The sequence below is a fragment of the Nothobranchius furzeri genome, chromosome 16, assembly GCF_043380555.1.
Source record: "Nothobranchius furzeri strain GRZ-AD chromosome 16, NfurGRZ-RIMD1, whole genome shotgun sequence".
Taxonomy (NCBI): Eukaryota; Metazoa; Chordata; class Actinopteri; order Cyprinodontiformes; family Nothobranchiidae; genus Nothobranchius; species Nothobranchius furzeri.
This window is the reverse complement of record NC_091756.1, coordinates 36848841-36871386: the sequence shown is the minus strand read 5'-3', so window position 1 is coordinate 36871386 and position 22546 is coordinate 36848841. Positions and strand designations below refer to the sequence as shown.

Sequence of the window (22546 nt, the reverse complement as noted above, 5' to 3'; positions counted from 1 at the left end):
GTTAAGTTACTACTGATTCTAAGTGCTTTGGAAGTTAAAGTGCAAGTTGCCACCCACACTTTAGCCAGACAAAGGGGTCAGCCATCTTGTATTCAAGACTCCATTTTGAATCCATACACACGCACACACACACACACACACACACACACACACATACACACTACTCCTTTGTGAGAACAAAGGACCCCATTCATACATCCTCCATCACATGCAAACACATCCATCTTCAATCATATCACACGGTTATTATTCATCTATTCCACTGTTTATTCATTTGACAAATTGTTAATTAAATGTTATAAAATTCAGATTTTTGTGTCCAGTAGCTTTGTTGTGTCGAAGAGAAGTCTCTGCTCCAAGGATTCTACGAACTTCAAGAAAGACTGATAAGAGTTTTGGATTCAATTTTTCCCCGGAAAAAGGGGAATGGTGCCCCGTATATCTAAGAATATCTTAATTAATTAATAAATCAGTAAATATTCCCATATTTACAGAATTTATTGAAGAATCCAAAAGTAAGTTAACGCTTACGAATTGTTCGCTCCTAATAACCCCAACATATCACACATAAAAAGCACTTTGGATTGCTATTATCTGTTAGCCTAGTGAACTAGACCAAATTCTTGCTTTGCAAATAATACATTTATTTAGTCTGGCTTGCCAGGCTAATTATCTGTCTCACCGAGACAGATCTCAGACAGATCCTGAGACGCTCCTGCCTGACATATATGATTTTTTTCCGTGAAGAAAATAAACTAGTGATTTCTCTTGGCGTTCAGTTTATACATTCAAACAGCACAGTACTCTATTTAAACTACTTACATGTAAATCTGTCATTTGTCCATCCATCCATTTTCATCCGCTTATCCAGAGTCGGGTTGCTTCTGCCCGCACACAGGCTGCCTATTGAGGACCACTGTAGTAGAGTGTGGAAAGTAGTCAGTGTGTCCTTACAGCAGCATAACTACAGAGATAACTTTTAGATGGTGGCATGTTGGAGGCAGGGCAAGGGAGAGTCGTCTTTACCGACTGTACACTCCACCTCCCTCTACTCCCCCATTTGTCCAGATTTAGGCTAACATCAGATTTTAACCATAGGCCCTTTCAAATAAAAATGTTTTAAGCCTAGTCTTAAAAGTAGACAAGGTGTCTGCCTCACAGACTAAAGCTGGGAGTTGGTTCCACAAGAGAGGAGCCTGATAGCTAAAAGATGTGCATCCCATCCTATTTTTAGATATTCTGGGAACCACCAGTAAACCTGCAGTCCTGAGAGCGAAGTGCTCGGTTAGGAACATATGGAACAATCAGGTCACTGATGTATGATGGAGCTTGATTATAAATGAGAATGGAAGAAAAGGACAGCTCCGTGTTCTTCTCCCAGAAAGTGTAAGAATGATTAATTCATGCTTATGAGGACTACAAAGATATCAGCACTAAAACAGAAACCACCAGCTGTTTACAGCTGTGTAGCTAGCGCTATTTAGTTAGAACGCTCAGCGTGGCAATGTTGGAAATCTGCATCAGCTCTGTTTTTCCACATATTTATTTTATTGTTTTCATGTTCTGTTCCAGAGTCTGGGTGTTTAGAGACTGGAGGACTTTGTTTTTGCTGAGCAGCTGTGAGTTTTAAGAATTTACGTCTGTGGGCCAGCGGTGGCACTAATTCACCACTTCGTAGCTGCCAGCTGCCAACAAGAAAAAGGGGACATAACATGCCTCGTCCAGTCATATTCACCAAGCTTCGGCAAGCCTAGCTGCGAGCCTGTTCGGAGCAGGTTTGTTCTCCAGCATTTGTTGTGCCGGTGCAGGGCACCAAGAGAGCCACAACTCCACTTTCCATAGATTAAACTTTATTTGGATTGAGTCTGCCAAGCAACTTGACAAGAATAAAAAGGCAAGTGTGAACAATACAAGACATCATGTGTCAATGAAATACATCAGGCAAATTCAAGTGGCTGTAACACTGAATGAAACAAGCACAGTTCCATACAGACACCAGATGCTTAAAGGGCCGTGAAATAAATAATTGTCACGTTTTCCCTGTTCAAAATATAAATATAGTTTGTCTTCTCTCTGTAGGTCCAGTTTCTGAAGGGTGCTGCTGCTCTGGGATCAGTTAGACTGATGGGATGAACAGAAGAGTGAGGCAAAACAGATCAATTAAATTCCATATTTACTCAGAGATTTCTCAGCAAATGTTTTTGTAATTTATGAAAAAATAATCATCTGATGATATGTGCAGAGGACTATGAGAGTGGCTGATCAGCTGTTGTGATGTATTTACTCTGAACTGGAGTGATCCCAGTAGTCCCACAGCAAACAAAGAGAAATAAGGTGGGAAACGTCTGATGATCTTGGAAATAAAGAACGAGCACAGTGGCGTCGGGGTCAGTCAGAGTTTAGTCATGGGTATGTGAAGGCTGTTCCACGGGCCCATCCACAACTCCTCCTCATCTGACTGTGTTCTGTCACTAGGACACTCCAGCGGCTCCCTCGGGACGACGCTATCGTCCTTGTCTCTGTCGACCTTCGACTCCCTGTCTCCCTCCTGTAACCCATCTGTCCCTGCTGGACTCTCGGGCTGCTCTGTGCTGCTGCATGCCGCCGTGGGCACGTCCGTTTTAGACACCATGCTTCCAGGGCCCGTGTTGCTCATGCTAGTTGACCCTAAAGACACGCTGGATTGCCGAGTGTTTAACACATTCAGCATTTTATTGTTGTCCGTGTTCGAGAAGGAAGAAGTGGCTGTAGACGAGACAGCCCTTCTGGAGCTTTGGAAGGTGCTCAGTGTAATGCGTCCTCCGTCCACTGATGTGTTGGGGCTATTCAAGGGGGCTCTCTCCTCCAATGTGGCAGCCATTTTATCAAGCTTTTTAAAATGCTTGGCCAGACGTGAGCTGAAGACTGGCGAGTTGACTTTCAGATTGTTGTTTGTGGTGCTGGTGGTGTGTGTGGGACCTGAAGGTTTTCCTGAACGCCGGGTGCGGATGATGGATCCGTTCTGGGCCACGTAGATGCTCCCATTGACATTAACGTGGTTCGTTTGCGTGGTGGACAGGCGGTTGCGTTGGGTGTCTGGGATGCTGTCCTCACCAGTAGAGCTGGTCTCGTACTCTCGGTCAAGCACCAACTTGATCCGGCGTTTTCGACTGCCCTGCTGGGAAAATGAAAGGAAACTTATGAGAGTGTGAAAGTTGTGGTTCACTTGTTTAATTAATACATTGTTGTCCAGTGGTCTCTAGTAGGAATGAATGCCTTGTAAGACATACTCTAGGTACAAAAAGCCCTGGCGTGCTTGTTTCAGGATCTGGAACAGGGGTCCCCAATCCTGGTCCTGGAGGGCCGGGATCCAGCAGGTTTTGTGGTTTTCCTGCTCCAACAGACTTGATTCAGTGGTTGAAACACCTGTGCAGCAGCTCATCAGGCTCTGCAGAAGCCTGTTAATTAGCTGCTGATTGAAATCAGGTGTGATGAAACAGAGTTCAAACTAAAACATGCAGGATACCGGCCCCTCCAGGACCAGGATAGGGGAACCCTGATCTAGAAGATTGCCAGATCACAGAACTTCCTGATATTCAAACATCTCCCTTCTGATTGGGTAACAACAATGCAACGCTACCACTAGCTGTGTTTGCTCTGCAACATTGATGTTTTATCTGCACAAACAACACAAGCCTGGAGGAGTTTTGCCAAGCGGTGGAGTTGCTAATGCTAACGGTTAGATCAGCCGAGACGTTTTCTGCCATTTCCTGCATGCCAAACCAACAGCAGCCTTCCCCGTTGTGAGTCAAGATGGGTGAGTCCATGAATGTTGAGTGACAGTGTGATGTCATGCTGTCAGGCTTTCCAAGTCTTAGATTTTGACTGTTTATTTTCTATCAGAAGCTGACGCAGGAGATAGCTGTTCAGCCTGCATCAAAAACTCGGTGACCGACTATAATCAGAAATAATAATGTTTTTTCTTTTTCTTTTCAGTAATCCACACCTTTAGGAATTGCTACACATCATGACATCGATTAGAAAGCCCCTGTTACTCTTTCGTATATTATTTCAGTTCAAAAATAAAAATCTGTCACTAATTGGTCCTTTGTCACAATGTCTGTTGTGTGATTTTCACAACCACAGAGCTACAATAGAAAAGTCAAAAGTCCCAGTTTGGTAGCGGAAGTGTAGTTCTAATAAACTGTGGTAAGATGCTAGTTTCATGCCATCCAACAAAAACTAAATTTACATAATGTCATTTTTATTGAATACTTTCTGTTCATGACAATTCATGTGGTCTTACAAGATGCAAACTTACTAACATAAGAACCCCCACTACCCTTCTCTGCCAGTGTTTATTACTACAAGTTGGTGATCCTGACCATGTAAATAACTGTAATGCAAAATTTATACATGTGAAATGCTATGAATCTTTATAGATGAGTTGTTTTTGGATGGCAGCTACATACATACAAAGTGACTATACAGTGACTAAATTTTAGCTTGTCAAACTGTTCAGACTTTATCTCTGTTCCTCCAAACAGAGGCCATTCAAAGAGCCTTCTACAACATGTTAGGTATCATTCATTAAACTATTACTTTAATTCATAGGGGACATATTAGGACTTTTTTTTCTTAAGTTATAAAAGTTATATGGTAGATAAAAACATTCATGAAGTTCATTCCACCAAAAGCCTCTCGTATAAAGACATTTATTTTTGGCATTTTCAGTACCTTTTAGAATGAGCCGTTTTAGGGCACTGTCCACGCTCACCTATCCCCTGCTCAGACTGCTGTAAGCCGAGAAGCTCTGATATCTGGGATGAACTCACAGTAGAGCTGCTGCTGCTCCAGCAACAGCTCTCCTCCAGGTGAAAAACAGTAAAATAAATAAAAATATATAATTAAAATTAATAAATACCCTGTTTGTGACATCACAATTGGGACTATTTTAAACAGCTCATTTTAGGCACATTATCCCTAAAACCAAACACAGAATGTTTATAGAGGCAGTAGAGACCCACGCAGGAGCCCAATATATTCCTGTTAAGTATTAGAAAAATATGTCTTTGCATGGATTTAGTTTTTAGCACTGGCAGACAATTTAAAACCTTTGCCAATGTAATAAACAAAGCAGTGCAACCACAATCTCCTCTTTTAGTTTTCAACATTTAACCTACATAGGTCTATGATTTAAAATGTCATTTCTGGTCATTTTCTATCAGCTTTTTTCTTTAAACGTTTGTCCTGTAAAAGTCAGACCTTGCGCAAAGAAAAGTCAGAGCGTTCTGTCACAGCAAGCCCAAAGCAAGGTCACTTCCTGCTCCTCACCAGCAGCCTTTGAGTCATCTGATGTTACATTACTAACATAGGAAAACACTGATAACGCTTTTGAAGACATGCTTCCACGCGGTGCTAATTTCTGATCAGCTTTGCTAGTGGTAGAGCCAACTCAGCCACACACACACACACACACACACACACACACACACACACACACACACACACACACACACACACACACACACACACACACACACACACACACACACACACACACACACACACACACACACACAGAAGAAGGACCTTTGTGAAAAAAAATCCAATCTGCTATCACACAATGTAACCCCCACAGTTTCTTCCACTTAACCTTGATAGTATGCGAGAAAGAACATGTTCTCTTTCTCATTATTTATTTGTTTTTTTTTCTCCTCCTACATATAACAGATGTAGGGAAAGCCGAAAGATCCCAGGAGAATGACGCACACGGAGGAGAGATGACGAAGGAGGAAAAACTCACACAAACCTTCTGTTCTACAAAGAGAGATCAGTGAATAACAATGTTTGAGCTGCAGCTGCAGAGATTTAATCAGATGGCAGAGGAGCGTCTGCTGCAGTACAAGAGGAGTCAACAGATGTGGAGCTGACAACGGCTTCAAGAGGCAAATGGATATGAGAGAAGGGGGTGTAGGGGGTTCTTATTGGAGAAAGAGTATTAAGGAATGGAAAAGCATAGCGGGAGGGCAGAGGAGGACGCGTCGTCCTCTGGGAATAAATCAAAGCATGCGGTGAGGAAAGATAAAAGCTTCCACTCAGGTAACGGCTGCACACCCAAACCAGGTTATCCCACCTTGGTGGCAGAGATTTGAATCTCAGGAGGAGGCTAAGACCTCAAGCAGCTGACTCATTCCTCCAATACCCCTCTTCTTCTTCACTGTGGAAGCTGCTGCTCTCCTCCTCTTCCTCCAAGATGGGTGACAGATCATCTGAGGTGTCCATCAAACTCAAGCTGATGTCTGATTGTTTGTGACCAACAGCTCGCCTGCTTTTCTCTCTCGATCCATTCTTTTTCTTCCGCTCCTCCTCCACTTGGCTGTTCTCGTCACTGACATTGTTATGATTTGAACGTGAGTGTTTTGACTTTTTGGGCCTGGAACTGGAATATCTGGAGCTTTTAGAGTCACTGCTACCATGGGTTTTCCTGCTCGAATGTGTCCTTTCATCTTCATCCTCTGACCCCGATTCTTTCTGAGACTCTTCCTCCTCGTCCTGACTCTCGTCATCCCTCTCTGTTCCAGAGTCCGACTCATCACTATCCGTAGCTGCTGAGGAGCTCCGGCTGCTCCTGTCAGAGGGGCTGAGCTCTGATTGAGACTCTTTGCTACAGGTTTCTGAATCACTTTGATCCGTCACGCTGTCCCCGCTCTCCCGTCCCCTCCTGCTGTCTCCTCTGGCAGACACTGATGCGGAGACGCTCATATCTCCTATGGAGCTGTAAATCCTCCTACTGTCCCAGCTCCACTGCTCATCACCCACCCTGGCAGGCTGTTGGAGCCTTCTGGCTAACGAGATAAGACTGAAAGACTCGCTGAGCTTTTGTTTCACTGGTGGGGGTTCATCATTTGCTTTGGTGAGCTTTTGGAAATAACTCCCATTGATGACCAAGGCGCCGTCCAGACTGGACGCCTGGCCAGAGGACAACATGCCAGGGAGCTTCCCCCTATGCTCCGGTCTGACACCTCCTCTGTCTCCAGCTGCATTTCTCATCCCAATGTTACTCCCAACTTCCAGTTCTCTCACTTCCTTCCCTCCCATTCTGTTGTCCTCTTTGTCCAACCTCACATCATCCTCTCTTCCTGCCAGCTTGGCTCCATCCCCCATCGGTCTGACTCTGGCTTTATTCCATGGGGGGTGGATGGTGGGGGGTTGTGAGGATGTTTTACCCATGGGGGATATCAGCGTGGCCATTCTCATTACAGCTTTTAACCTGGAATCTGCCCCGGAGCCTTTAACGTTACCAGTAGGACCGTCTGGTTTTTGGTCCCCCCGAGCAGCTCTTGAGGGTCCTAGTGTCTTAGCAGGAGGCGGGACAGGTGGAGGGCGGGGCTTGTGGTGATCACAGCGGCTTCCTCTCACCTGTTGCATGATGAAATATTCCTTCAGAGGCAAAAAATATACTAAAGACACATTATAAGTGGGAGCGTTCACGTTACATTTCAAGTATAAAATAATGCATCAGTTTTTTATCTGTACAGGGAAAAACAATCTCATGGTCTAGTTTTCACTTTGAAATGTTTTTATGGGTTCAGCTTGAAAATGCTGTCCAACTATAAAACATAAGTATTCTCTTCTTCATCTTAAACTCGTCCCTTTTGTCAGAATGTGGCAAATACTTTATCTTTAATCTTCTTCTTCTATACATTTTCTTTTGTTTTGATGTTTTGCAGGATGCTCAGTAAAAAGCCTGAAAGTAAAGTTTTCCTTTAGCCTGCTGGTCTGTCAAAATGTTCTGACATGACCGTTCTATCGGAGATCTCACCCAGCCCTGGCCTTTATTACCTCTCTGTTACCGGTTTTGTTCTCGGGAACAAAATAAAACGTGTTTCTCAGATGGTTGTTGGTGGTTGAGTGTATGGAAGATTATGATCTCGGTTTCTGTGTCTAGAGGCTGTTTTTACACTCAATCAGATCATGTAGATCAGATCATTGCAGTCATTCACACACACTTCCTGCATTTCAGGATTGCAATACATTCCAATGGAAGTTTGAAAAATTCAAGATAAGTAAGGAGATTTAAAGCAAACTTTTTTGTTCAGTTGTTTTTCAATTTTATGAAAAATTGCTATCCAGTATAAAGTCAAAACAGGAGAAAAAAATCACCATAGCAATGATCACAATGGGAAGTGTTGGCAAGCAATTTTCTTTAAAGAGGGACTGGAAAAGGGCTCAAAACACGATGAGTGGATTCAAGACGTCAGGGGAAATGTCTGTGTGTTAACGACCAAAACAAAGCTGGACACCAGAGTTCTGAAAAGGACAACCACAACGACGAGGAATTTCTTTAACCTGAATGTTCAAAAATAAGCTTTTTTAAATTATTTTTTATTTTAAAAGCAGATTTTTGTTGACCTTGAATAAGAAGCCACCAACACAGATGAAATGTGTATTTTGTTCAAGCAAATCAAGAAAATGAATTCTGATTATCGCTGACAAGTCCATTATGCAGCCTCTGTGATGGTTAGACAGGTGTTCATTTTCCCCTCTGTGGTCAAAGATTTTATGCAAATAATACAAATGCAATTTTGAAGAATGTGTCAATTTTCCAGGTACGCTTGAGCATTTTTAAACCTGGCAATGTAACAAAGACAGTACTGTATGTGCACTGGCCCGGATCCTGACTGTTCCTTCTTATGAGTACAAAGAGAAAATTCACCAACTTGGACTTTTTGCCGAAAAAAATGAAAGTGATAAAGTGATCACTAGGAGTGCCACAAATGTCCTGATGTATAGTATAAGGAATGCATAAAGTAACGTCCAGCAATGGTCAGTTTTTAGGTACTGTTTGACCATTCAACATCTGGTCAAAAAGGAGACACGAGAGTGCATGTGTCCCCTTTGAAATCAGCCTGCCTCCATCCCGCCAGCTGGAGCTCAGAGCCTGCAGCTCTGAACAGATAACGAAATGTCAACAATAACGTTTTCTCCTCAAGGTCCAATCTTTCAGATTTTCATGCCTCCATATAAGGAACACTCCAGCTCGGATCAGTTTCTAAATCAAGAATGATTTCCTAAATCAATATGAACTTCCTCTACAACTTATAAACTAGATAATCATTAAATAAACGTTTGTTTATTGCTACTTATAATAATTATGATATAATGAAATGTTTCATTAATCTGTGCTCAATGATTGAAGTTTGAAATGAATGTTATGTTGTTTATATAGCAAGGTCATCACCATTTGCACTCACACAAGAACAAGTAAGGTTAAGTTGAACTTGTGACACAAAAATAGTCTTTTACCCTAGTCAGAGCATCCGTATCAAAGAATGCGTGTTTCTGAGGTTGTCCTGGTAACCATTCCTCAACTTGTCAACCTTTGGTCGGCTACGCAAATTCCTTAAAACTGGATCACTCTGGGTGATCTCTCAGTTCTACAGAAAGTTTCAGACCGGCCAGCTGAAACAAAATCTCTTTAATCCATCAAAGCTTTTGACACGTCGTCAAAATCTTTTTGCACCTGCGAAGCTGATGCCGCGACAGTTCCTGCAGAACAAGCTGATATTGTTTAGACTCCTTCAGAGTCCCAGACGGTTCCATCTATTTGTTGTGACCCGAGACATCTCTGGACTGAAGCGTCAGTGCCACGATATTCTACAGCCCTTCGGTGCCAGAGGTCAGCCGACCTCTCTGACCTTTGGATTCACAAAGAGGGCCTCCGAGAGCGGGTGAAGTAGACATGACAGATTGCGTCTGATGTGTTTTGATAACAACCACCTTCATAGCTTAACGCAAACCAAATTCTTTTACATCCAGAACTCAGCTCTCCTAGAGAAGGAAGTTCTGACTAACACCACATTCACACATAGATTCATACATCACATCTAGTTCCATCCATCACAGTAAATATGCTGCATGGGCTGCATGGTGGTGCAGTGGTAGGCACTGTTGCCTCACAGCACGAAGGTTGCAGGTTCGAAACTCGGCTACGGCCTTTCTGTGTGGAGTTGCGTGTTCTCCCCATGCATGTGTGGGTTTCCTCCGGGTACTCCGGTTTCAGTGTTGGGCAAGTTACTTCAAAACTGTAATACATTATTTATTACTTGTTACCCTCATTTTAAAGTAATTCATTACATTACAATATTACTGATTTAAAAATGTAAGGAATTACACTACTTTTGCATTACTTTAAGTTACTTTCACCAAAACACCTTCACTATGAATCTGGTAATCTGACGCTCAGTGAGCTCATGACATATATGTGGAAAGTGATGTGGTGTCTAAGCTAGGATTGCTGTTAAAAACAGTCAGATATAATAACAGTGCTTTAAAATGATTGTTTATTAAATAAAAGCAACAACAATCTGTACTCTCAGCACGCTGCCATCTTATATTAACTGAGCAGGGAGTGAGGTGGTGGGGGCTCCAAGCCTATATTTACCTTGGTCCCCAAATGCCTTGATACGGCCCTGGATGTGGGACTGACTTCTGGGGTGATCTGATTCTATCACATGTATAAATATTAAATGCTTATATATTATAGCTTTTCATTGGTAAAAATGTGTATTGGGGATAAATCTAACTACCTTTTTTCTTTTCAAGCACTTTGTTTTGTTTTCTTGATTTTATTTGAATAATTTCCGGCTCTTTCTCTCTGTAACCTTCCTGCATGCTGCATGTTTTCTCCGTCTTCCAGAAAAACTGTTTCTTAGATTTTCTACTTTCTAACTAATCAGCCAAAGGGATCTACCAAACACAAAAATAAATAAATAAATAAATAAAGCTTAATATGCGCTGCGCTCCAGCAGCAATGAGTACAAATCACTGGGGCACAGATTATGAACTCAGCTGAAAAGTACATGAAGTACCAGTGAATATGGGCTGATATACACGATCGCAAACGAATGACTTTGTTGTGGTGGAGCAATTTTGTGAATATAACAGTGGCCGTGCGCAGGATGCAGCTGGAGTATTTGAGCCATTACTGCTGCGTCCTCTCTGTTCATAGAATGCCTGCAAAGCTGAGTCCATAAATGACGTAATATATGTGGATACTGGATCTTTTTTCAGGCTTCCCGCAATTTGAATTTTTAGGAAACCCACATCTTGATTCTGGGTTTAAAAAAGCATTGTAATTACAGCGTTACTGACAAGTGTACTGAGTAAATATTACCATTTTCTTTCCCTGTAATGCCTTACATTACTACATTACAGCAAAAAGCAATGCATTACAGTAATTAATTACTTTTGTACCACATTACTCCCAACACTGTCCGGTTTCCCCCACAGATCACGACATGCCCTATAGGTTATAAATTGTAAGTCACTTTGGATAAAAGCGTCTGCTAAATGAATAAACATAAACATAATAAACATAAATGTTGGTTAAATTGTCATGTTTTAATTGTTAGTAAAATAAATTCTTTTATAAACCTGTTTTCTGAATCAAAACGAAGAATCCAAGAATCTTCTGATTAAACACCATAAAGACCAAGCAGAGTTGATATTCCATATTTAGATAGAGTATCACAGCTTATTGGTCATAAGTAGAGGTAATATATATTGAGCTCTTAAAGCACTCAATTTGCCAAACCCTACAATAAAAAAACTTAACAGTACAAATGTTTTGAATGCAGGCCTGAAATGCAGGAATAACCTCAAACAACACACACCATTAAATTTTCAGCATTTTCCTCCTTTTAAGGAGTGGGGTAAGTTTAAAAATGGCATGTAAACACCGTGGCCTTTCATTTGTCTAGTTTAGTAGATATAAATATGAATTTATTAGTTATGATTTGGTTGTAAAAGTAATATTACTGCTCAGATTGAATCCTCAAATAGTCAAATCCAATTTAGAGATTGAAGCACTTGACTATTTTAGAGTAGCTGTTTAATGTTTATTTAAATCTAATGTTTATATTTTTTAACTGGATCCATTTGCATGTCCCTGTATATGTAGGATTTGACATTATACAGCCTGAATATGACTTTAACAAGCTGCTTTTTGCACACTGACTGCATCTGATCAACCTGCTCTTGATAAGTTTGCCCTCAGTCTTGTTTTTGGCCTACCTCTCCATCTGACTCCTGCGGGCTGTAGTAGTAGCTTCCATCGTCATCAACAACAACCTCTCCATATTCATCATAAAGGCCGGAGGGTGAGATCAGCTTCCTGCGACTGCCGTACTGGGGCAGCTCGTATCTGCATACACAAAGGGGAAAAGAAACAGAAAGAAGACATTACGGCAGAGCACAGACAAGTCGGTAGTAAAGAATGACTCAAGGTATAAGTCAGGGCCAGTGTTTGGGAGACTGGACTTTTGGCTAAATCATCAAAATAACAGGATCTGTTAGCATTTAGTAAACTGTGAAGGACACAACTTTTACCATGGAATATTTTAGCTCGACAAATGTTAAACTGACAGAGTTAAAGCCCATTTTATTTACTTTAGTCTATCAGTGACGGTGGTCATCTTAAATTAGGCCGACTCCAAATTTTTAAACTGTTATATACGTAAATAAAAAATGGATACACACCAAAATACAACAGGATCAAGATATCAGTACCAAACAACATGGAGATATATCACAGTAATGTTTACTGAAAAACACACAGTAATATTTCATTCATGGTGCATTTAGTGGCAGCCACAGCCCAAGGTTATATGTCAAAACCACATGAGTCCATACTTATGAGAATACCTTGTGGCCATATGTGTGCGTGCACATTTGCTTGTATACAAGGTTTCTCTGTGTGCAATAGTGGGTGTGAAGTGTGTGTGCTCCCCAAGTCCCCTGGAAGACATCCAGAGGCCCTCCTGGAGTGTGGAAACCCCAGGAAGACCACTGCAGGAGCAGCAAAAATACCCCCTCCACCCCACCCTCCTCACACACATGCCTGCACACAATTCAAGACACAAGACACAATTTTTATTCTTCTGAGGTTTCACCATGATAAACAAGTTACAATAAATGCTAACCAGATATAGCTTGTCTGTTTTGAGGTGTAAAACATGGATTCCTGTAAAGCATGACTGTGAGACTTCAAGGAAGTGGGCTGGTGAGAGGGGCTGAGCTCTGATTGAGACTCTTTACTACAGGTTTCTGAATCACTTTGATCCATCACGTTGTCCCCTGCTCTCCCCTGCTCTCCCGTCCCCTCCTGCTGTCTCCTCTAGCAGGCACTGATGCGGAGACGCTCATATCTCCTATGGAGCTGTAAATCAGGCTGAAGTTGCAAACGGTCTCCTGCTCACAAGAAGTGGAGAGCTGAAAGACATTTCATTAACCCTGTAAAGGGTCATTTTAGCACATAGAGGCTCAAGAAAAATATTTGAAAATATGAAAAAGTTGCGTAGTATGCCTTTAAACTAGCATTGCTGCCCTCCTGCCATCTCTATTCTGTGTGATAATTATTAACATCAGAACTTTGTCAACAACAAATAGCAGATATGTTATAGCGCTACGTAAGCCAACCAGAAGTTGGGTCAGGAGCAAAAGCAGCTTTTAACAAAACTGTTTGCTCATTCATCAACACCAACTTCATCCAAGCAGCAACACAATAATGTGGCTCAGTCTAATGATGAGCAGTCTCTAAAGACGCGCCTAAACAAAGCCGCCTTAATCACAAAAGAAACATTCTGTTGCCAGGAGACACTTTGTTTGCGGATGACGCAGAAATCGATTTTTCTGCCTTTTGTGGCTCTTTGTTATTTGTTGCTGGGAGCCCTGCTGGACTTCACCGGCCAAGAAAACTGTTCCGTATCACAGAGTTGGGCTCCGTTCCCCACAGACGGCAACACCGGATTTGTCTCTGTCGCAAGCATGCACGTGCACATGCATGCGTGCACACACACATACACACACACGGAGCACATATTTTTAAATCGTTTCCTGAAAACCATATGTGTGATTAATTGAACAAATCTGCTTTGAGTCCATTACCAGTGCTGCACAGAGGTGTGTGATTATTCTGCTTACAGTCAGACTGAAGGAGAAGAAGCTTTGCTATTACATTAAGGAGCCAAGTAATAAACAAATGGAAAGGCTACGTGGAGGACAGCTGAGAGGGTGGGGGTGGGATAAGGAGGTAGTGGAAAGAAAAACACAAAAAAGTAAAAAATTAAATAAAATTGAGCTAACTGAACTGGTCATAAATAAATGTCACCTTCATAAACTATTCATTAAAACCAATGATGTAATGAGTCTTAACCCTCCACTAATCTGTGATTAGTTTTAACCTGCTGACTTAAACTAAAACAGCCTCAGTCTCCTTCCCATTCTTCAACTTTTTCTCCCTTCATCTCAACAAGCATTCCTTGTAGCCACTAGGGGGCAGTAAGAAACTAAAAATCACTTCATGCGTGTCAAAAGCAACAAGGATTTATGACATCACAGGTCATTTTCAAATGTATCAGGACTATAAAAAAGGCAATCTTTGTGGCATATTTTTAAAAACTCAATGATCAGTACAACATTTGACAACTTCTGTTCTGTTAGGAGTTTAAAAGAGCAATTTGATTAAGCAATAATTAAATGGAATATATTGAAGAAAAAAGCAGGCCGGAAAACGTTTCAACACCTATTGTTTCTTCATCAGAGTAACTGTCTTTCTGTCTTTGTCTTGTATTTACCCAAGGGGGTGGTTGTTTTTCCATTTGCGATTAGTGGTACAGGTCAAATATAAGGTAAATAAGTAAATTTTATTTATATAGGACTTATCACAGACATAGAATCACAACAGGCGTCACATGGATCAAAAGAAAACAAAACAGTCTTAAAATCATAATGATCTCAAAACAGAAATAGTTTAACATCAGAAAAAAATAAAGTCATAAAATTATAAAATTTCACAAACAGATGAAAGATTCAAATGTTGAGTTAAAAATAAGAGAATAAAAGATTTAGGTTAAAGCAGCTTTAAATAAGAGTATTTAGCAGTTTTTTAAGTGTGCAGACTGTCAATACTACGTAAGAATAAAGGAAGATCATTCCAAAGTAGGGGTGCAACAGTCTGGAAGGAGCGATCACCTCGACTTTTATGTCTGGTCTTTGGAACTTCTAAAAGGTTCTGGTGTGTGGACCTGGGTTGGAGCATAAAGCTTTGACAGTTCAGTAATATAGAGGGGAGCTTAAGTTATAGTCATGAATCTAAAATTAACTCTAAAATTAATGGGTAACCAGTGCAGAGACATTAGAATAGGAGTGATGTGAGCTCTTCTGTTTGCTCCAGTTAGGAGCCTCGCTGCAGAGTTCTGGAACAACTGAAGGCAAACAAGGGCTTTTTTGTTAAAATGTGAAAAGTGTGTTACAGTAATCTACACAGGAGGAGCTAAAGGCATGACAATTTCAAGTTCATGTTCCTTCACAGTTTGGAGATCTTTCTTAAGTGATAAAAACAGTTTCGGACCAATGGATTTGAGTGGCCTTCAAGAGACATTGATTGGTCAAAAATAACACCCAAATTCCTCAAGTTTGTCTTGACGGCAGAAGATAAATGACCACATTTTAGACTAATCAGGGGAACCATGCTCTCAGGGGCAATGATCAGACATTCAGTCTTTTCAGAGTTTAACTGAAGGAAGTTTTCTTCTAGCCAGCTGGTGATAGCTGATAGACACTCTAGTAATTCAGACAGTTTATAGACCTCAGAATCCTTAAAGGAGCAGTACAGCTGAATGTCATATAGGCGACAAGAGACATTATGAAAAAAAGCAATTATCTGTCCAAGAGGGAGTAACTACAGTAGAAGCAACAGTGGACCCAAAACTGAACATTGGGGTACCTCACAGAACAGATTTGGTTTATACAGACACTGTAACTTCTGTTAGAAAGGTACGATCTAAACCAGCCTAGAACAGTTCCAGAGACCTCCACCGAGTCACCAAGTCTGTTAATTGAGGTGCTGTGATCAACAGTGTCAAAAGCTGCAGAAAGATCTAACAAGACTACAATAAATAAGGCTAATATGAAGGCACAAGTTTTCAAACAAGGGCTGTATTCCATTTAGATGATGCATTTTTTGACAACATTTATACATCAGTGCGTAATTTGCTACCAAAGATGCTGTGAAATAGGCCTACTTTTTTTCTTTCCTGGGACTTCTTGTGCTGCTACACATCTTCGCCTACCCTCCCCCTGCCACATTTGGTGTGGAGCATGGTGCCTTGGTCTGCCTGTGTGTTCGCGGCTCCCTGATCAAGGGGTTTAAGATTTTTGGCATCTGCCTGATTGATCCTGGTGGCTGCCTGGTGGGATCTGAGTGCCTGGGCTATGTTGGGTCCTCGGCGGTGCTGGTTGCCCCAGGGTCCTGGGTCGCTGTGTTGCGGGCTTGGCAGCTTGGGGGTGGGAGGCTGTGGGCGGGCCTGTGGGCTTGCCGCTGATATCTCCCGGGACTCTGCCGGCTGCTGGTTGTGAGTCCCCGGGGCAATCCTCTGCGCCTCTCGAGAGGGGGCGGGGGCTTTTATGGTTACAGTCTCCCTGGGGTCCCTGTGCTCTGGGGCAGCTCCTGGATCTCTGGGACTTGGAGCTCCCTCCATCTCCTACACATCTTTGAGGGCAGATCTGTGGCCCCTCACACTCTCTATTGGGTGCTCCTATAGAGAAACCTTACATATACAAGCACGTGTACATACACAGGTGCTCTCATGGGGCTCTCATAAGTATGGACTTGGGCATTTTCAACACGTGTATTAAGGCTTGTTACTGTTTACCTTTTTTAATCAGTATTATCAACAGATTTCTTAATGATTCTTTACACCCAAGTTTTCACATTCTTTTATGTTATTTGTATTATCTTTGTCTATATTAAGCTGATGCACCTCCACTAAAATCTATTCCAGTGTAATATAAAATTAAAACAGTGTAGTCATTGGGTTTAACCCAGTTTCAGCCTGCAGGTGTTGTACCTCAGCAACCATCAGCTCATCCACAGACGCTGTGATCACTCTGCACCACCCACGCTGATAACGGTTTAGGAAAAGCAAAGATCTAAGCTCTGATTGCTCTGTGGGTTGAGTGTTTTACTCTTACCACAAGGCAGCATAATATTGATTTACATTTGTTTATTTTATTTCGCACAGCTGTCTAATCCATGCGCCAAATAATCAGAGCTATTTTTTTATGCATCTGTATGAATCCAGTCAGAACTGTGTCAATTGGACGACAGTCCCAACAGGAAGTGTTAATCCCATTTTGGTTTTTCAGACGGATAAAACATCAGTGAACCGTGAGTTTAGATGCATTTTTAAAAAGGGCAACACTGTTTTTCCTCCGTGTCTTAGAGAAGGAAACAGTTGGCAGCAGGTACTACCTACTCCTTTCATTCACTGAAACAGATAAACTAATTAGTCGTCATTGTTGCGGGGAGTGATTTCCTCATCCCGTCTGTGTACGGAGTCAGACATGAGTTTGTTGTTGTTGCTCTAAGCCACTAGCATCTGGCCTATTGTCTGCTTTTGCAGCTGGCTGCTTGATTAGCTGCAACAGTGCTGCAAATCTATGTGAATTAGCTTTGTGTGTGTGTGTGTATATGTGTGTGTGTGTGTGTGTGTGTGTGTGTGTGTGTGTGTGTGTGTGTGTGTGTGAGAGAGATAGAGCATTTGTATGAAAGAAAAAGGATGAAGGTGTTGGTGAGTGATTGTATTAGTGAATGAGCGTGTTGCCACAGGGGAGGTTATGTGTGTATTTATGCGTTAAAAGTGTGTCGGTGGTGTTTGTTTGGGTAGATCAAATCAAGTTCCTCGGAGTCGAGAGCTAAAATTACAAAAAAAAATTAGACAACGCTTCACAGAGGCAGGCAGTCTGTAGAATAACACACACACACTTTGAAGGAATGCAGTAAGGCTTCCACATATATATCCATAACAGTTGGAGTAAATCTGTGTGTTATTTAACATCAGGAAGATGCTGTTTATTTAAGAAGGGACATCCTGATTCAGTTTGTACCTTTGCATTTTGATGCTCACATGTGGACAACAAAAATGTAGAACTACATTTTGTTCACCACGCTCACAAGAGAGCATGGTGCACAGCTTTTTTATCACTACATCTATACAACATTCTTTTTATTGCAGCTCAGTGAAATGTGCCTTTTGCACCTGTTATAGAAATAAGTAATATTTCATGGTCACCCAGGTATCATGTCAGAAAGAGTCTCAAACATTAATGGAAACACAGTTTAGACAAGGAGAAAAACTACCTGCTAGTAAGTTATATGCCTAACCCTAACCCTAAAGGCTCAGGTCCTGTATCATATGTATGGAGCTGGAGACCAGGGACAGCTCACCTACACCTACAACACGTTCAGCCCTGTGACTACAGAAGGTCAGCAAGTGTTTGTTAGAAATGTACACCTGATACAACAGGAGCAGTGTTTTTTTTACTCTGGAGGGTGAGTTAGATCATGGTAAGATATGCAGTAATTCAAAAACTCTGCAGACCTATGACATATTTTATGCTAAAGCTGTTATAGTGAGTCTGCAAACAAGTTAGGACTTGAATGTTAAAATGGTCATGGATCACTCTTCCTTCCCCTCGTGTATCTTGCCTGGCTCTGCATCCACCGGAAACGGAAACCAGACAAAACGAGATAGCGCTAAACACCAGTCGCATTTTTCTATATCTAAGTATCTTTTGTTGTCCTAAAGTAAGCATGCCCTTTTTACAGGTTCCGTTAGATCCTTAGATTACACTGCTTTTTCAGGGAAGTTGAGGCTGCAGTGAGTATTATTGTACAGACCCTGGTTTGGACTCCCTCAATTAGAACTTGTTTTCTATTTTAAAGGTTGGAATGGAATTTGCTGTACTTGTTCTCCTGCATCAACACACTTTCCTTTAATTCCTGTTATCCAGTGGTTTTGGATACTAAGGCGAAAGTTCAGAGGAGGCCATCCAGCTGACTATTATTTGGGTCCTATCAGGATTAATTTGTGCCTCTGTCAGCAATGTGGGCGGTGGTAACTAGAAAATGATTCCTGTTAGTTGATCAGGCTAACATGGATTTATCAATTAATCTAATTGATCCACCCTTTGAAATGGTTCCTTCCCACGCTAAACAGAGACTTTTTCACACGTGCAGAACAGAGCCTGTTTGAACCAACGAACCATCATGGCTTATGGGCTGCATGGTGGCGCAGTTGTTAGCACTGTTGCCTCGCAGCACGAAGGTTGCAGGTTCAAAACTAGGCTGCGGCCTTTCTGCGTTGAGTTGCGTGTTCTCCCCATGCATGCGTGGGTTTCCTCCGGGTACTCCGGTTTCCCCCACAGATAACAACATGCCCTATAGGTTATAAACTGTAAGTCGCTTTGGATAAAAGCGTCTTCCAAATAAATGAACATAAATAAACATAAACATCACCCTTAGGCTGTCCCGTTACTCTAGGGAGGAGGGGAGACATGGCTCCCATTACCTAAGGTATCTTTTATTAATCTGTCGCAACCTGAAAAACAAGTCCTGAGAAGCAGGTACAAGCAATAAGGCGGCTTACCTCTCCTGTTAGGTCTGGTTGGGGCTCCCACTCAAAAGGATAAAGAGCCCTTTAAGAATCAAGAACGAGGATTCTTTTTCCAAAAAGTTTATTTCAAAATTAAAAAAATACAAAAAGCGTAAAGCTAAGATTAAATATCCCCTTTCGAGTATGCTGCGTCTAACTCTCCCTGAGGAAAAAGCTGCTTTCTCTTCCTGCAACTGTCGCTGCTACTTCCTCTTCTATTACTGCTACCGTTTACTCTTTTTCTGACTCTTCTAACTGTTCTTTATATATCTTTCTAAAAACTGCAAAGCAAAGCATTTTCCATTGTATAGCATTTTCATGTTACAAGCACTTTTTCAGAGTGACGTATTTTGCATTACATATATCGGTTAACCTCAAGACAGCTAAACAATATAATAATTTGTCATTTGCATCACAAGACAGCAAAACAATGTGATCATTTGTTATTTGTAAGATGGTTTCAGGTCCACCCAAAGCTCAAGCTTCCTCAAAGAGGGCATCACATCCTGTGATGCTTTCTTTAGTTGGTTCACTTCCTGTCTTCACCTGCCTCGATTCCACTCGCATCAGCAGGCTCCGCTAGGCTCCGCTTATCTTTGCTTTCCATGTGGCCTTTCCCATTGTGTCCTCTTCCTTTGTGACCTCCTTTATTACCTTCTGTGGTTCTGGCATGCGGGAGCTTGCAACAGTCCATGACATCAAATGGTGTTTTACCTTTTGGGACTCTGGTAGTTTGTCCTTAAGTAGAAGTGGTAGCAGCCGGCTGTTTCTCCTTCTCTGATATTATTGAGCGGAGAACCTCTCACACCAGTGGTGTTCTGCTGCTGAATACGTGAGTGTGTAATGAATGGAGGACCCAAGGAAATGCGGTGGCTTGGCGAGACCGACAACTGGATAGTCTAATCGTTGCTTTTGGCCCAAGCCATGTTATTTGGTGAAGGTTTTTTGACAAATGTGAGAGAACCACTTCATTAATCTTTTTCCAACATTATTTTATAGCTATACTGTGTTAGAATTGTTAAGAGGCATGAAAAAAAAATTAAGCTAATCTGTTTTCCAAATTTGTTATTGTAGCTTTAATGTGTTTAACTTTCCCTAATTGTGTGCATTAGGTTTAGGGATAGATAGGGTAGAATTCATTCTAAAGTTAAGTTTGATTTAATGCATTTTTTGTATGTTATGCTGCTAAAAACAATATTTTTTATCGCAACGCATTTTGCCACGCCATATGGAAGGTGCCCTCGTCTTTGCTTTGTTCAGGAGAGATGGTAGTGAGTGTTATGAAATCATGAGGACGTAAATGGCCTGTATTTGTGTAGCGCAATCTTAAGGTTCTCCAACCTCTCAAGGCGCTTCACAACACAATCGGTCATTCACTCATTCACACATATTCACACACTGGTGGTGATGAGCTACGATGTAGCTACAACTGCCCTGGGGCGCACTGATGGAGGCCAGGCTGCCGTACACTGGCACCACCGGTTCCTCCGACCACCACCAGCAGGCAAGGCCGGTTAAGTGTCTTGCCCACGACACAACAGCAGCATTCTTTGCTCGGAGCTGGGATCGAACCAGCAAACTTCTTATTACTGGACAACCCGCTCTACCTCCGAAGCTTCTGCTGTCCCTTATGAGGTAGTTGGGAGTTTTAGTTTTCATCACTGTAAATGTGTTGTCCATTCAGCTCAAATAAAATTCAGCTTTCTGTTTTTTTTATTCTTAATCTTCTTGTCACAAATTGGAAGCACATTTTAAACAGTTTGCAACTAGAGAATAATCCGATTCAGATTCATGAACCTACAAGAACAGGATCAGAGGTATACCAACCCATGGTCGTAGTTGTAATAATCCTGCGTGTAGTAATCCTGGCCGGGATCAATGCCTGATTCCACAGATAACTCCTGTCAAATAAATAAAAAACACTATTAGCAGCATTATTAGACACTTGTTTGTTTGTAGAGAAGAGATGGAAAAATAGAGCTGTAGAGTAAGAGAGAGAGAGAGAGAGAGAGAGAGAAAATACCTCTGGCCTGAGCAGAGAGGGCCGGAGAAGATGTTGTGTCTGTCAGAGTGAAAAGAAAAGCAGTGAAGGGAAAAAATAAGTGTGGAGATACATTTTTAAAAGTACATCTAGCAATGAAGATGAACGGTAATGACCAGCTCTGCATCATTTTCAATGTTAGAAAGAAAATGTAAAATATAGAATAAATAATAACAGATAACTCAACTCAGCCTTTTTTTCTAGAGCACCTCACAGACATGAATCATGTCACCAAAGTGCTGTACAACTTAATAAACACAGAAAATTAAAACCAACAAAGTAAAAGTTACAATGCAAAATCATATAAAATAACAGCTAACCCAGGGAGAAAGGACACGTCATCTTCACTGCACCCCACAGACACAAGCAAAGAAAAAAAGGCAAAAAGCAAAGGAATTAAAATAATTAAAAACAAGAGCAACAACTTAAAAATAAAATAATAATATGAGGACGAACAATTGGGAGAAGTAAAAACTGAAAATCCCCTACCTCGTGTTGGCCGAAGCCTCGCCTAGAAAATCCAGGAGAAAAAGAAGGAAAATATTTTTAGGAAACAAATCCGGTCAGGTTTCTAGATTCAGTTTCTGTAAGGTGTTGATGCTAAAATGTGTACAATTTTGGTGCTGATATCTTAGTTACAGAGAGCTCCCCAAAGGTCATGGGGTCGCTTCTGACCTTCTTGCTAGCAGAGCTCCACGATACAGTGGGAGGCTCTTCAGGTCCTCTAACAGGCCTGGGAGCTGCAGGGTGATATCTCAGCTCCAATATAAAACTGAACAACCAGCAGATTTTTTTTAGCTCTCAGCCTATTTATTTATTTATTACTTAATAGTTTTCAAAACAAAAACAAACATTTTGTTCTGCATATATTTCCTTAATTCTCAGTAGATGACTGTGTTTCTGTGCTTGAACCAAAAGCCACATGAAGTGAGTTGGATGTTTAAAAATGTGCATTAATGTGTGAGATTGTTTTCTGAGAGGTGGGACTCCGCAGAAATGATTACAAAACCAATAAAAAGAAACAAAG

The 22546-nt window shown here is 41.5% G+C and overlaps 1 protein-coding gene across 4 annotated transcripts in view; it reads right to left on the bottom strand.

Moving 5' to 3' along the window:
- Positions 1 to 722: 722 nt before the first annotated feature.
- LOC107387904 (protocadherin-15) overlaps positions 723 to 22546 on the bottom strand; it is a 514972-nt gene continuing 493148 nt past the window's right edge. The window contains exons 35-40 of one of the 4 annotated variants that reach the window (XM_054749191.2): positions 22009 to 22030; positions 21502 to 21540; positions 21306 to 21379; positions 12058 to 12187; positions 6116 to 7401; positions 3026 to 3154 (exon numbers count right to left, since the gene is read on the bottom strand). In XM_054749191.2, coding sequence (XP_054605166.2) covers positions 6157 to 7401; positions 12058 to 12187; positions 21306 to 21379; positions 21502 to 21540; positions 22009 to 22030 — 1510 coding nt within the window. In that variant the 3' untranslated portion in view covers positions 3026 to 3154; positions 6116 to 6156. Of the gene's footprint in view, positions 3158 to 6115; positions 7402 to 12057; positions 12188 to 21305; positions 21380 to 21501; positions 21541 to 22008; positions 22031 to 22546 lie in introns of all 4 variants that reach the window. The other 3 variants (XM_054749198.2, XM_054749199.2, XM_070545626.1) reach the window with 3 other exon arrangements.